The sequence below is a fragment of the Lemur catta genome, chromosome 1, assembly GCF_020740605.2.
Source record: "Lemur catta isolate mLemCat1 chromosome 1, mLemCat1.pri, whole genome shotgun sequence".
Lineage (NCBI taxonomy): Eukaryota > Metazoa > Chordata > Mammalia > Primates > Lemuridae > Lemur > Lemur catta.
Genome location: NC_059128.1, coordinates 88143255 through 88158583, shown reverse-complemented (window position 1 = coordinate 88158583; position 15329 = coordinate 88143255). Strand labels below are relative to the sequence as shown.

Below are 15329 nucleotides of genomic sequence, written 5' to 3'. Positions count from 1 at the left end.
TGTAGCTTCAATTGTAACACATTATGTTTATATATTGCTTTGAACTTTGTAAAGAACTTTATTTATGAAATGCTTGCTGGGTGCCAGGCACTTTCCTATACATTACCTCATTTGAATTTTATAAATAATAGATTGTATTTAAATGAAAATAATGATGTATCTGGCAGAGATATAACTTTTGAGGAAATATTCCTTTGTAATTATATATTATTTTAAATTTATATTTGTATACATATATATTAAATACATTTTTATATTAATGAGTAAAGATTGCAGTTGATATTACATAGTAGAAAGAATATTGGGTCAGGAGTCTGACAATGTCACTAACATTGGGGAAGTGACTTAGATTTCTCTTGGGTCCCTTTTCCCATCTGTAGAATAATGACAGGACTGGGTTTGTGGAGGCACTCAGTCAAGGGGTTTTCAACCAATAAGTAGATTAGGATCAGTTCTGTTTTATGTCTCCATATCTACATTGCCATTAGTGTAGTAGCCATTAGTCACGTGTGGCTGTTTAAGTTAATTAAAATTAAACAAAATTAAAAATTCAGTTCTTCAGTCACACTAACCACATTTCAGTTGCTCAATAACCACATATGGCTAGTGGCTAGCATGTTGGACAGTATATCTCTAGAACATTTCATAATTGCAAAAAGGTTTATTGCACAGCGCTGGTTTATACAACCATTTCTATAACATAACCTTCTTTGAAAAGTCTGGTTCAATTAATTTGTTTTAGAGAGTTTATGTCTAGAAATAACAAAAATTAAAAATACTTTTTCTAGAATAAAAACATAGTATATTAATCTTATTTTAATAGTATCATGTGTTTAAGTACTTCAAATTTATAATGAATTTATAGTTAAAAGACCTTTCACACAATTAATAGAATTTTCATTAGAACGTACTAATAGAACTTACATATTTGATTCCTATATAGTAACAAACATTTTTGAAACCCAAATACTAATGCAAGGAATGTTTTAAAAAATGAAATGATATTTTGGTATTATTTATGATAGGAGATGGTAAACTGCTAATTTTTACCTTATTTAGGTATCGTTAAAATTAAGTTAGAGCAGTTTCAGGACACAGGATTTGTGGTTGTAGAAATTATTTTACCTCCTTTTTTCTGTTTTTTTCTAAACAGAAAAAAGGAATACATCGTTGTACAAAATGCAGACTACAGTTTTTGACATGCAAGGAGAAAATGGATCACAAGACTCAGCATCATCGAACATTTATAAAACCTAAACAACTAGAAGGATTGCCTCCTGGAACAAAAGTGAGTTCAAATATGCTATATTTTAACATTTTGTATGATAATAGAAATTAACTCCTGCCTGTCTTTATTTATTAAATATAATATTTTAAAAAATGACTCTGGATTTTTATTAAGACTTTAATTTTAGTTTTTATTATTATGTCTAGAAAGAAAAACTTAGGACCATTGTTTCGAATTCAGAGATGGGTGTTACGTTGGAGTGGTATTACTTTGTAAAAAGTGCAACTAGATTAACTGTTCCTAGGTCAGTGGGTTGTTTCAATATTATATAGGCTATTTTTGAGCTATTCCAGTTGACAGTGTCTAGGTTGGTTTTAGCTGCTAACCTATAAGATGCTTGAAATCAGTAATCATGTTTTATTTATCTCTGTGATCTCCAGCATCTTCTGTAGTGTCTTGAATGCCATAGGTTCTCAGATGTTTGTTGCAGTTGTTATTTCTGAGTCTACTCAGAGAAGCAAGTTCTGCTGCTGAATAGCATTGTGTTTTAAGTGAGCAAACACATGTCTGACTGCATACTGATGATTATAATTTACTTTTCCCTTTTTGCCTTATATACATCTGTTTTCTCTGACTTCTTTATATACAGTCAGCTCTTGAATATTTGCTCCAGTGGAGGGAAACAGAGGCATGGATAATCCAAAGTGAAATAATCCCCAAAACATTTATTTTTGGCTTTGGGTACTTACCTTTGAATGTGGGTATGTCTGTTATTTGAATTAACTAAAACAATATAAAGCCATGCTCTGAAGACCTAGAGCAAGAGAAGCTATCCAGCATCCTTCCCTGCAATCCATTCATTTCATGCTGGGACTAGACATGCAGAAAACTAATGTAAGCAGTGCAGTCCTCTCTCATTTCTTCCCTTATTAATAATATTAATGATAATGATACTAAATGTTTTTTATAGCACTTTAGAATTAGGCTTTCAGTGTTCCTTTCATACATTCTGATATTTAATCCATACAACAATCCAGTGAGGTTAACGAGGCACATACTGCCTCCTATTATAAAAATCAGTTAAAAACTTCATATTATACATATGAAGAGGCTTAAAAAGATAAGTTACTTATTCAAGGTCACATGGCTAGGAAGGTCTTTTGGTTCCTGGTCCAGTGCTTTTGTATGATACCTAAATACATCTCATAGGCTGTTCCTCAAATACATGCGGAGGCTATAGTCAAATGATGAATGAGAATGTTGGTAGGCCAACAAATATAATTGAGCATTTTCTCTTTCTGAATACTAAATGATAAAGTTTATATTAGTTCTCTTTAAGAAAATTTTAAATAAATTCTCTGAGTAGTGTAATGAATTGATGTAATCCCTCCTATAACATTTGTAAGCATATGTCCTGGGCGATGAGCCCCTGGAAAGAGGAGGTCACATTTACTATAGATCTGTTTATTTTATAGTTGTCAAAGGGTAATATGGGCCTTTCTAAAGTTATTTTTCAGGATTTCAGATTTAAATTTTGAGCTCTGTGTAAATTTTTTAAATTATATCAGAGCATTAAAATAGCTATGGAATTTGCTGTTTTGATACTCAGAGTTTGCATTAACTTCTAATTATCCATAAATAACTATGTTAACATATGACTGATACCAATATAAAAATATATTATCATAAGTGAATAAATATCAAGTTTAATATCATTTAATTGATGTGAACACTTAGAATAAATGGAAGACTGACCCGATTATTGTTTCTGTGTGCTCTTTGCAAAATACTTGATGTTTAATTTTCATATAGTACAGTGATATTTTAATATCAATGCAGTGATTAATTTTTTAAAGCAACTGTTGTCTTCATTTTTTAGGTGACTATTCGAGCTTCAGTTGGACCTCTTCAATCAGGATCTTCACCGGCACCTTCGAATAGTGCAAGCTCTTCTACCCTTCAGCTCTCACCTCCAAGGACTAAAAATATAACTACTAAAAGTCCCACAAAATCTAATACAAGTAAACCTAATACAACCAAATCCAGTGCAAGTAAACCTAATGCAAGTAAGCCCAATGGAAATAAACCTAAATACAAATCAAAAATCTCCAATGTGCAAAAGAAACAAAGCACATTGGCTAATTGCAATAAAAAAAGTAAAGTCAATACAGCATTGAGGAATTTAAGGTAATCTTTATTCCTGATATGCAACTAATTTAAACCTATATATGAAAACTTTATACTTTAGTTAACAGAACATTAATAAGGCTCTCCCTTACAATTTTTGTCTTAAAATATATTTTTATCATTTTTTTATGTCTCCATAAGGTATCGTCGGGGCGTTCACAAGTGCATTGAATGTTGTTCCGAAATAAAAGATTTTGCAAACCACTTTCCTACATATGTGCACTGTAGTTTTTGCAGATACAACACTAGCTGTAGCAAAGCCTATGTAAATCATATGATGAGGTAAGATGAGTTAAACATGTAAATTGCCAATAAAATTATAGTTCAGCAAGTTTTTGTTTTGAAAACAAAGTTATCCTATTAGAGGCCACTGTTTCTCTTCAAGGATCTAAAAGGGTCTAGCAGTCAGGAACTTCTAGGATATTCCCTGGTCCTGTTTTTCAGCATAGTAATTAAGAAACTACTGGACTACAATTGTAAGAATAGTTAAACTAATAAAAGTAGGATAGGTTTGTTAGAGAAGTAGTTTTACTATGGGAGTTTTTTTTTCTTATAGGTGTTTCAAAAATGGTTATTTTTCAAATAAAATTTTAAATGTTTTAAATATATTTACTAAACAAATACATGTAATTTCATGAGCGTCATGTTCTTTAAAGCACTCACTTCAAGAGACTTCAGAATTTTCAGTGATGTTAGGAACTTTAATGGATTTGTTTTTCTTTCTGTCTTCTCTGTATTCCATCTATCTGTTCATCCATCCATCCATCCCATCTGTCAGGTCATCTATACTTATTTCCATTCAGTGAAAATGAGAGACTACTGTAGTCATGATGTCACTTTTGGAATTCTTTTTCATTAATTCCTTCAACTTAGATTATTTGAGTACTTGCCATTTATACTATGCCAAGGAAAGCCTTCAGAGCCCACATTACTGTCATTTGGATCTCAGTAGGGAAATAATTTAATTCTTCAGGATGAATTTTTATTTTTAAAAAATAGGCAAAAGTTCAGATATAAATCTGATAGGTTGCTCATTCAAAATGAGGTTGTTGCATTTTTTAAAAAACTAGAATTAATATATAATTTAAATGAGTTTCTTACAGATCATAACATGACCTCTATGTTACTTTTTGGTCATTACCAGCTGCTGCTTTTAAGGATTCTCTCACCTTTCTTGGTGGCTTCAACACTTCTTTTATAGTGTATTCCCCCCTTTCGTGCTTAGCCTAATCTCATGGTACTTGACCTCTTTAGTGTCAGCACTTCACATCAACTTCTAAATTCTTGTATAGTCCTTACCACAGTACAATTTTAATCTCATCCTATACATGCTGTTCATTCTTACTGGATTCCAATTACCCATGATGTTCATTGCTTTGAATTCTTTTTCCAGTCTTGCAGCACTAATCTAGCTTTGTAGTTAGCCTCACCCTTGAGGTCATCTGTTGTGATTGCAGCTTTATTTTTGTCCTAGAATCTTTTATACCTTTAGTTATGCTTACCTGGCATAAAAGCCAATGTAAGGTTTGAATCTCTTCCCCTTTTGAACTGTCTCTATGCTCAGTTCTAGACCAAACAATGCTTTGATTCAATCAACTCTGAATTCATAATCTTTAACTTTGATTGGGTCCTATCTTTTTCTTCTTAAAGAACTGTGTTTTTACCTTATGTATTTATTTAATTCTTTTTCAGTACCTTATAGATTTTTAGTTTCTCATTTGTTAACCTACCCTGAGAATTACTCACTTGGAGGGGGCATCCTTTTTGTCTTTCCTAAAATTAATTTTTCAACTCCAAATATTTTTCCTCTTACTTTCATCCAGACATTAATCTTAAAAATCAAACATGTCCCACTTCTCTAAAGTTAATCCTATCTATTATGTCCTACAATTCACCATGCCCTTATTCAGTTAACTTGCAGTTTGATCTCTTTCTCTATATCTGGTTCCTTCTGCTTATAAATATTTTCAGGTTTTTTTTTTTTCCCTCCGAAGGAGATTTGTCCTTAGTGGCTATTTTCCTTATTTCTTGTCTTCTTTTTTATCATCACCATTTGTAAAATGTGTTTGTTACCAGCTTTATTTGTGATTCATTTCTTTTCTCTTTGAGTATCATCCCTACTTACCAAATAATGCTGCCCCTTTAAAGATTATCTGTCATGTACATTTTTTCACTCTTGTCAATTTTTACTCCTCTGTGACTTCTTTAGAGTATTTGACATTGTTGTCATTCACTTGTTTTTTTATGAAGTTTTAAAATTTTTCTGACAGCCATGTGAAGTAGACAGTTTTTTAAATTATTTAAAATTTTTTTATGGATACAGAATAGTTATATATATTTATAGGGTACATGTTATATTTTGATACAAGCATACAATACGTAGTCACCAAATCTGGGTAATTAAGGTATCCATCGCCTCTAACACTTATCATTTTTGTGTGTTGGGAACATTCCAAATCTACTCTTGTTATTTTGAAATATAAAATCAATTTTATTGTTAACTATAATTGCCCTTTTGTGCTACTAAACATTAGATCTTACTCCTTTTGAAACTATTCTCCTCAGCCTCTGTTAGTTACTACCATTTTTCTTCTTCCTATTTGGCCACTCCTCTAATCCATTCCCTTTTCTTCCGTCAGCTCTTCTTGCCTCTTTTCTTTACCTTTCTTGGTAACTTAACCACTCTCACATTTAACTTTCAACTTTTAATCTTCCAATTCCAATCCTTAGTTTTCCTGAGATCCAACTCTGGGTTTCTAACTATTTTGTAGATGCTTTGACCTTAGACTCACTGGCATCTAAAAAGAACACAAGCCAAACATTATGTCTGTCCAGGATTCACATGATACCACCTCAGTACTCTTTAAGCTTCATCTCTTTCAGGGCATCATTTGCATAAATATGGAGAACCAGCTGAAAACAATTCACTGTTCCAAGTTTCTGAAGCTCATGAAGTTGTCTTGATCCACTGTGCGTCATGGCTTCCTAAGATTCCATCTGCCTCCCAGTGTTTTGCACCCATATCCCCAGGCATCCTTTCCCCCAGTAAACTGCTGGATGGTATGCTGATTCTCTTATTCAGCCAAACATACAGCTGCCCAAAGGAGGTTTTAATTCTGCTTTAATTTATAGGAGATTAAACTTGAAAATATGTGGTTTCTTAAACCAAAGGCCATTCTGTCCTTCCCTCTGCTATTTATCATAGGCTTCCCACTTGTCCTGTAGAACCTCCAAAATCCATTCTATCTCAAAACATTCCCAACTGGCCCAACACTCCCTTACCTTTTTCCCAATTCCCATTGAGCCTCAACCCTGCACTTCATTGTCATCACATATAACTCTTACTCACTGTTAACCTCTTATGAAACTAAAAGCTTTCATTGCCTCTCTTCTTAGGGTTTAGTAGTTCCTTTTCCTCAACTTCACTGGTACCCTTGCTTCCCTTACTGCGTTAGCTACTTCCCACTGAATGGTGCACTCTTTCTTCTGTTCATTGTAGATTCTTGTTACAGGCTTGAGGTCTTTATGTACAGTAGTTTCATTTTCTCCAAGGGATGCGTGCCTTTAATTCCTAACCCATACCAACTCTGTAGCCTCTCATTTGGTCTTTTTCCGTCTAATCTCATATGCCCAGTCCATTCTATAAAGTCTCGTATCCCAATAAATTGATTAATCTTCCCCAAAGTATAATTTCAACCATATTCATTTTCTACAGTGACTTTTCTTTATTCCTTATTAGTTCCCAGAATGTCCTGTCCTTCCCTCTCAGTCTATCTTCTTTGAAGCGTCTGATCACCAGAATCATTCCTTCCTTTGAATTGTGTACTGTTCATCTATTTTGCCTTTTATTTATTTGTGTCTGTATTATCTCCTTGAGAAGAGGGGACTATTTGTATTCATCATATCACCTACCACATTACAAACTGCAGGTGATAGTCATTATTTGTTATAATTATAAAAGGCCCTTAATCTCAAAAGAAGCAGGATGGGCACGTTTGTAGCTCTGACTCCAGCGGTGCAAAGGCAATATTTGTAATCTAAACAACAGAGAAAAACACACACAAAAAATCTTAAAGTTAGAGCATTGTTGAAGTAAGACTTTTTTGAAGAACAGCATCATTAAATGTGTAATTTTTGAGTGATTCTTTTTTTAAAAAAGTAGTATTATTTGGGTTCAGTTGTTAAAAGTATTGTACCTTATTTGCTTATAGCTTTTAGATAGTAATAGACACTATCTGAAAAAATGCAAACGAATTTCTGTATAATATGCTATTATTCCTCAAAATAATGCATAAGAAGGCTTTTTTTTTAAACATAAAAGATAACAGAATTAAGTTAAAATACATAACTAATATCTCAGTTTTGTAGTAGTTTATTTCAGCCAGGTTTGTTTCAATAAATATTCTTTATGTGTGTACTAGGAAGGTACAATTTGCTAAGAATTATGGCAGGGGAAGGCCAGGCGCGGTGGCTCACCCCTGTAATCCCAGCACTCTGAGGCGGAGGTGGGTGGATCATTTGAGCTCAGAAGTTCGAGACCAGCCTGAGCAAGAGTGAGACCCCATCTCTACTAAAAATAGAAATTATATGGACAACTAAAAATATATATATATATAAAAAATTAGCTGGGCATGGTGGCACATGCCTGTAGTCCCACCTACTCGGGAGGCTGAGGCAGGAGGATTGCTTGAGCCCAGGAGTTTGAGGTTGCTGTGAGCTCTGCTGAAGCCACAGCACTCTAGCCTGGGCAACAGAGTGAGACTCTGTCTCAAACAAACAACAACAACAAAAATTATGGCAGGGCTGGTGGTGAAGAATGAAGAATCAGAAAACTCTGGATTTGAATTCAAGCTTCGCCATTTATTACCTGTGTGAATTTGAGCAAGTGACTTAACCTAACTTCCAGTTTTGCTTTTCTTGAGAAGAAAGTTATTGTAATTATTAGAGAAAATGTACTTAAAGTGCTTAATAAGATGATTTGCACTTAGGGGATATTCAGGTAATGATAGCTATTAATTTCTAAGTTGTCATTACTAGGATTGAGGGTAAAGTCCTTGACTTTTTTGGTAGGGGAGATAGATTTACTTAGCCTAATGTGATAAATGATGATGAGAACACAAAGTAGGTAAGAATAAATTCTTTAAGCAAGAAACAAAGGAAGACTTCCTATAAATGACATTTCACTTAGACATTAAAGGATGATTTTTACATTTTTCAAGGAAAAAAAGTTGGTATAAAAATCTGTTCCTATACAATGGAGAGACAGAGTACTGAATTTTTTTAAAGATCTGCTTGAGTTCATTGTACATTTTATATAGATTTCTTGGCACTCAATGATATTCATTAGAAGAACAGTTGAATTATTGCGGTAGCGTCATAACTGGTCTTACAGGTACTTACTGTCTATAGTTTCCCCCCTTTTTTTCTAATTCTTCATTTCTTCTGCTAGAGTAGGCATATCTGGTTAGGGCATTTTTTAACCTAAAATCTTTTGACTTCCTAACATTGATAGGATGAAGTTCATATTTTCTGGAAAATATAAGACCTTTCAATATCAAATTCCTAAGTACTTTTTTAGCTCCTTCAACTCTTTATTTTCCTGAAAATCCTATATCTTTATGGTTACTCTTTGCTTTGCTTGGAAGTGAAGCAGTAAGAACTTTTGTAGGCCGGGCGCGGTGGCTCACGCCTGTAATCCTAGCACTCTGGGAGGCCGAGGCGGGTGGATGGCTCGAGGTCAGGAGTTTGAGACCAGCCTGAGCGAGACCCCGTCTCTACTAAAAATAGAAAGAAATTATCTGGACAACTAAAAATATATATATAAAAAAAAATTAGCTGAGCATAGTGGCGCATGCCTGTAGTCCCAGCTACTCGGGAGGCTGAGGCAGGAGGATCACTTGAGCCCAGGAGTTTGAGGTTGCTGTGAGCTAGGCTGACGCCATGGCACTCACTCTAGCCCAGGCAACAGAGAGAGACTCTGTCTCAAAAAAAAAAAAAAAAAAAAAAAAAAAAAAAAAGAACTTTTGTAATTGAATTGAACTAATTGGTGGCTGGCTTCTACCTCATCGACCTGCAGCTTTCCTTCAGTTAACCACAAAATTTTATATGTGTCACTATTGATTTATATGCATTACTTAAGAATATGTGTTTATTCGTTTAGCAAATATTTATTAAGCATTTTTATTCTGTACCAGTCCCTATTTTCCTCCCCTTCTCCCCCTCCCTAGACCATGAACTCCAGGGCAGGCAATTTGCCTTTGTTGTATCATTAACCTCTAGTCTAATGTCTTAAGTAGTAGGCATATCATCAATATTGTTGGATGTTAAGGAAATCGTTCCTTTTGTGTTTCTTAGAAAGTAAAGTTGTTATATGGAAGCAAGATCATTAACAAAATATGGTTAAAGAGGGTTTTGTCCTCAATTTTGTTGAGGTATAGTTTGCACACAATAAAATTCACCTGTTTAGGCAGGGCGTGGTGGCTCACGCCTGTAATCCTAGCACTCTAGGCCGAGGCAGGAGGATCGCTCGAGGTCAGGAGTTCGAGACCAGCGTGTGCAAGAGCAAGACCCCCCCCCCCCCCCCGTCTCTACTAAAAAATAGAAAGAAATTAACCAGACAACTAAAAATATATAGAAAAAATTAGTCGGTCATGGTGACACATGCCTGTAGTCCCAGCTACTCGAGAGGCTGAGGCAGGAGGATTGCTTGAGCGCAGGAGTTTGAGGTTGCTGTGAGCTAGGCTGACACCACGGCACTCTAGCCTGGGCAACAGAGTGAGATTCTGTCTCAAAAAAAAAAAAAAAAAAAAATTCACCTATTTATGGAGAAAAGCTTAATGAGTTTTTATAATGTTATACTGTCTTGTAACCAGCTAGCAGATTTTTTAAACTTAGATCTTAACATGTTTTTGCTATATTGTAATAAAACTTTTTTCTCTTTTCTTACATTTTTTATTATATGTTTTTATATTGATATTAAATTTATGGAGATCTAATAGAAAGAAAAAAGGTAGTTATTTGTGAGCTGTGGATCCACTTTTGCACTCCTGTAATACACAAAACTATAGGTATGGCATTTGTGTATTAAATACAGATAAATAAAAGAGGTGGTATAAGTCCTTTTTTATAGATGAGGAATTCTCAATTAAAACTGGAGTCAGACAACTAAAAATTTAAAATTGCCATCATTATAATATGGTACAAGTTGTAGACATGGTGGAATCTATCAAGAAGACTGTATGTAATTTTTTCTCTCCCCTTACTGATAGATAAACCAAAAACAGTCTGCTTGTTTGAAGAGGAAAGAAGAAAGAACTTCATTAAAGAAAGAATCTCATTTAAGAAAACTTATTTTGGTTCACATTTTTTAGGATTCAGACAAAAATCTTTGACCAATCTGAGGAAACACAGTTGTATATATAAATTCTTGCATATAGTTTTAGAGCTTCCCAACCTCCTGATGTGTTCTTCTAACAAAACTTTATTTTTGTGATACTCTCTTAAATTTGTAAATTCTAATATTAATATTAGTTCCTTGTAGATTGAAGAAATGACTATTAGAAATCTTCTGAGGTTATTTTCTGGGGATTACAGCTGGCCAGAATATTTCTTTTCCCATACAAACATGCTGTGCTGGTGACAGTTACCCTGTATCTGAGAGTTTCACTTGCATGAGAATTACTGCTTGTTAAAGCAGATTCCTGGGTCCTGCTGCTCCAGTAGGTTTGTGGGGGGCTCAAGACTTTGCATTTTTAAATATAGTAGTTCCTCCCTTATCCATTAAGGTATATGTTCCAAGACCCGCAGTGGAGGCCTAAAACTGATAATACTGAGCTCTCTGTATACTATAGTTTTTCGTATACGTATATACCTATGTTAAAGTTTAATTTATAAATTAGACACAGTAAGAGATTAACACTAATAATAAAATAGAACAATTATAATAATATAATAAAAAATATGTGAATGTTGTCTCTCTCTCTCTCTAAATATCTTACTGTACTGTACTACAAGTAACTGAAACCGTGGAAAGTAAAACTAGTTAAGGGGACTCCTCTAAGCTCTCAGGTGATGTTGATGCTGTTAGTCTAATCCTGGCCTTCTAGTACAGCAGTGCTTTCCAGTCCTGAATTAAATGGTTATGTAAAAGCTATTGTCGGCCGGGTGGGGTGGCTCATGCCTGTAATCCCAGCACTCTGGGAGGCTGATGCAGGCGGATCGTTTGAGCTCAGGACTTCGAGACCAGCCTGAGAAAGAGCGAGACCCCCGTCTCTACTAAAAATAGAAAGAAATTAGCTGGACAACTAAAAATATATAGAAAAAAATAAGCCAGGCATGGTGGTGCATGCCTGTAGTCCCAGCTACTCGGGAGGCTGAGGCAGTAGCATTGCTTGAGCCCAGGAGTTTGAAGTTGCTGTGAGCTGGGCTGATGCCAGGGCACTCTAGCCCGGGCAACAGAGTGAGAATGTGTCAAAAAAAAGCTATTTCATTGGCTACAAAGTTTAGTTAGTGGTTTTCTTTTCTGTACTTAGGGGAAACATTGTTTTTTTGGGGGGTTTGTTTTGTTTTGTTGAAACAGAGTCTCACTGTGTTGTCCTTGCTAGAGTGCAGTGGCTCACTGCAACCTCAAACTCTTGGGCCAGCCTCCCAAGTAGCTGAAACTATAGGCTTGTGCCACCATATCCAGCTAAGTTTTCTATTTTTTGTAGAGACGGGTCTCACTCTGTGTTGTCCTTGCTAGAGTGCAGTGGCTCACTGCAACCTCAAACTCTTGGGCCAGCCTCCCAAGAAACTATAGGCCTGTGCCACCATATCCAGCTAAGTTTTCTATTTTTTGTAGAGACGGATCTCACTCTTGCTCAGGCTGGTCTCAAACTCCTGAGCTCAAGCAATCCTACCGCCTTGGCCTCTCACAGTGCTGGGATTACAGGCGTGAGCCACGGAAACATTTGTTTTTTTGGTATTTCAGCTTATTATGGGGGTACAAAAGTTCAGGTTATATATATTGCCCATGCCTCCCTCATCCCCCCGAGTCAGAGCTTCAAGCGTGTCCATTCCCCAGACAGTGCGCATCATGTAGGTATACACCCATCCCCTCCCCCTACCCCCCCACATCTGTCCGACACCCAATTGGTGTTATTCCCATATGTGCACTTAGGTGATGTTCAGGGAAACCTATTTGCTGGTGAGTACATGCGGTGCTTATTTTTCCACTCTTGGGATACTTCACTTAATAGAATGGGTTCCAATTCTCTCCAGGAGAACAAAAGAGATTCTGTATCACCGTTATTTCTTACAGCTGAGTAGTATTCCATGGTATAAAGCATTGTTTTAACTCATGAGTTCTGCTTTAATTTGTTTTGTAAAACCTCTATCAGTAATTGCAGAGAACTCTCTTAAGTGTTTGAATTTTCAGATGGTAAACAGTGGCATTTAGTTCAATTACCATTTATTTTATAGATCATTTGATTTCTACTATCCTCCTCCCACACAAGCATGTTAAGATTAGAAAGTGATTGAAAAAGATTATTATTGGTAACTATTCATATTATAACAAAAATTATTAGCAAAAATTCGGAATTGCTTTTAACTCTTAATAAATGAAAAAATTAAATTTGATGCTTTTACATTTTTTAAGACTTTCTTTTTTATATAATGGCAAGGTATAGTACTAATCTAAGAATATGCTTAGGGAAATATATGTCATTAGAAAATAAATTGGTAAAATGAAATGTAAGATAAAATGTAGAATTAGACAGGAATGACAAACATTTTATTATTTACATCATGATCTTCTATTAAAAACTAGAAACTTAAGTATAAACTTGAAATATAGTTATAAATTAATATGATTATTAAAATCTGTTTTGTCTCTCCAGCTTTCATAGTAACCGTCCAAGTAAAAGGTTTTGTATTTTTAAGAAGCATTCAGAAGATCTCAGGTAACTAGTTGATCTTTTTTTATTTTATCTGTTGAAAAATGAGGACTTTTTTCACATAACAGCTTTATTGAGATGTAATCACATAGTATACAATTCATGCATTTAATAGCATTTAGTATATTCACAGAGTTTGTGCGGCAATCACCACAGTTAATTGTAGTACATTTTCATCATCCCAAAAAGAAACCCTGTACCCATTAGTAGTCATCCCCATTTCCCTCCAACTCTCCCCGTCCCTAAGCAACCACTAATCTACTTTCTTTCTTTATAAGATTTGCCCATTCTGGACATATCATATAAATGGAATGATATACTATACAATCTTATGTGAGTGTCTTCTTTCCTTTAGTATAATGTTTTTAAGGTTCATCTATGCTGTAGATTGAATCAGTACTTCATTTTTTAAAATTACTGAATAATATTCCATTGTATAAACATACCATAGCTTATCCATTTATGTTGTTTTTATTCTGAGGCCATTATGAATGTTGCTATGAACATTTGTGTACAAGTTTCTGTATGAACATTTTTTTTTATTTTTCTTCAGTATATACTTAGGATTAGAATTGCTGGGTTATATGATAACTCTACGTTGAACCTCTGAGGACCTGCCAGACTGTTTTCCAAAGTAACTTCACTGTTTTGCATTTCTACCAACAGTGTGAGGATTCCAATGTCTCCACATCTTTGCCGACACTTGTTATTTTTCTCTTTTTGATGATAGCCATCCTAGTGGGTATGAAGTGGTATCTCATTTGTAGTTTGCTATAACTTTTTTTTACCGGCTGATGGGGTACTAATTTGAAAATCTAAATGACTGCTACTGGACATTACAGAGTTTTGTTCATTTTGTCCTTAGACCGGAGGGGTGATTAGCCATTGTTGTCTTGCTAAATTTATTCAGTAGACAGGTCATGCTGAGATGAAACCTTGATGCATTTGCATTGTAAAATGAGCCAAAAATAAGGCTCTCCAACAATATTTGAACATTAAAAAGTTACTTAAGATTTCTAGTAAAGTGACAGGTTTTCAGTTTGAGGTAAATTCCTGAAGTTACTGGAATTCTTGAAATTAGTATATAGTCTTTATAATTCTTATGTTTTCTTTTTAAAATAGAAGTATGTAACTTGATTACCATACAGAAAGAACTATTGATGACTTTTTCTAAGAGCATTGATAATTAGTTTGGGTTATACCACACACTGAGAATCCACGGAGCACCATTGTTTCATATTCTTCTCATTTCTTTGGACTCCATCTTTCTTTATGTTGCCATTGCTCCTTGACATGTGTCTTTGCTTCAAGCTAACCTAAAGAAATAAGGTTAGCCAATACTTGTTTTGATACTTTGAGTTAGTGGAAAAGGTAGAAGAGGAGATGATATATCTCAGGACCTTTATATTTATTATTCCCCATGTCTAGTTTGCTTTTCCCCAGATCTTGCATGGTTAGCTCCTTTATTTCTTTCAGGCCTCTACTCTGATGAGTGAGCTTTCCCTTGACTTTGTATTTATCTTGAACTCCTGACCTCAAGCAATCCTCCTGCCTCGGCCTCCCAGAGTGCTAGGATTACAGGCATGAGCCACCACACCCAGCCATATATTTAAAATTGTATTCTCTCCCCTGTGTTTCATCCCAGTACTCTCTATCTCCTTTTTATGTTTTATTTTTCTCTAGATCATCTGACATACTATAAGTTTTACTTCTTGTTTATTGTCTGTGTCCTCTTACTACATTGTGTGTAGTTTGGTTTTTTGTCTGTCCCTGGCACGTAATAGGCACTCAGTAAATATTTGTTGAATAACTTAATGTATATGTTGAAAATGATGTATGTGGACAATAGGTCCCATCTATGATATTGGACCAATAGCTCAAAGGGAGAGAAAAATTTGATTTGGTTTTAAAAATATATTAGTATTACTTTTAAGACCTTTACTGATCTAGAGAGATAGATTAAGCTATATTAGATGTTG

General features: G+C 34.8%; 1 protein-coding gene across 9 annotated transcripts in view; it reads left to right on the top strand.

Annotated features, from left to right (window-relative positions):
* The window catches only part of ZNF280D (zinc finger protein 280D), a 117067-nt gene that overhangs the window by 54420 nt on the left and 47318 nt on the right, over positions 1-15329 (top strand). For all 9 annotated transcript variants that reach the window (XR_006729805.1, XR_006729808.1, XM_045529920.1 and 6 more), the window contains 4 exons: positions 1154-1288; positions 3108-3415; positions 3557-3697; positions 13294-13356. Coding sequence is in view for 7 of the 9 variants with exons in the window: in XM_045529920.1 (XP_045385876.1) it covers positions 1154-1288; positions 3108-3415; positions 3557-3697; positions 13294-13356 (647 nt within the window). In the remaining 2 variants the exon portion in view is untranslated. The remainder of the gene's footprint in view (positions 1-1153; positions 1289-3107; positions 3416-3556; positions 3698-13293; positions 13357-15329) is intronic.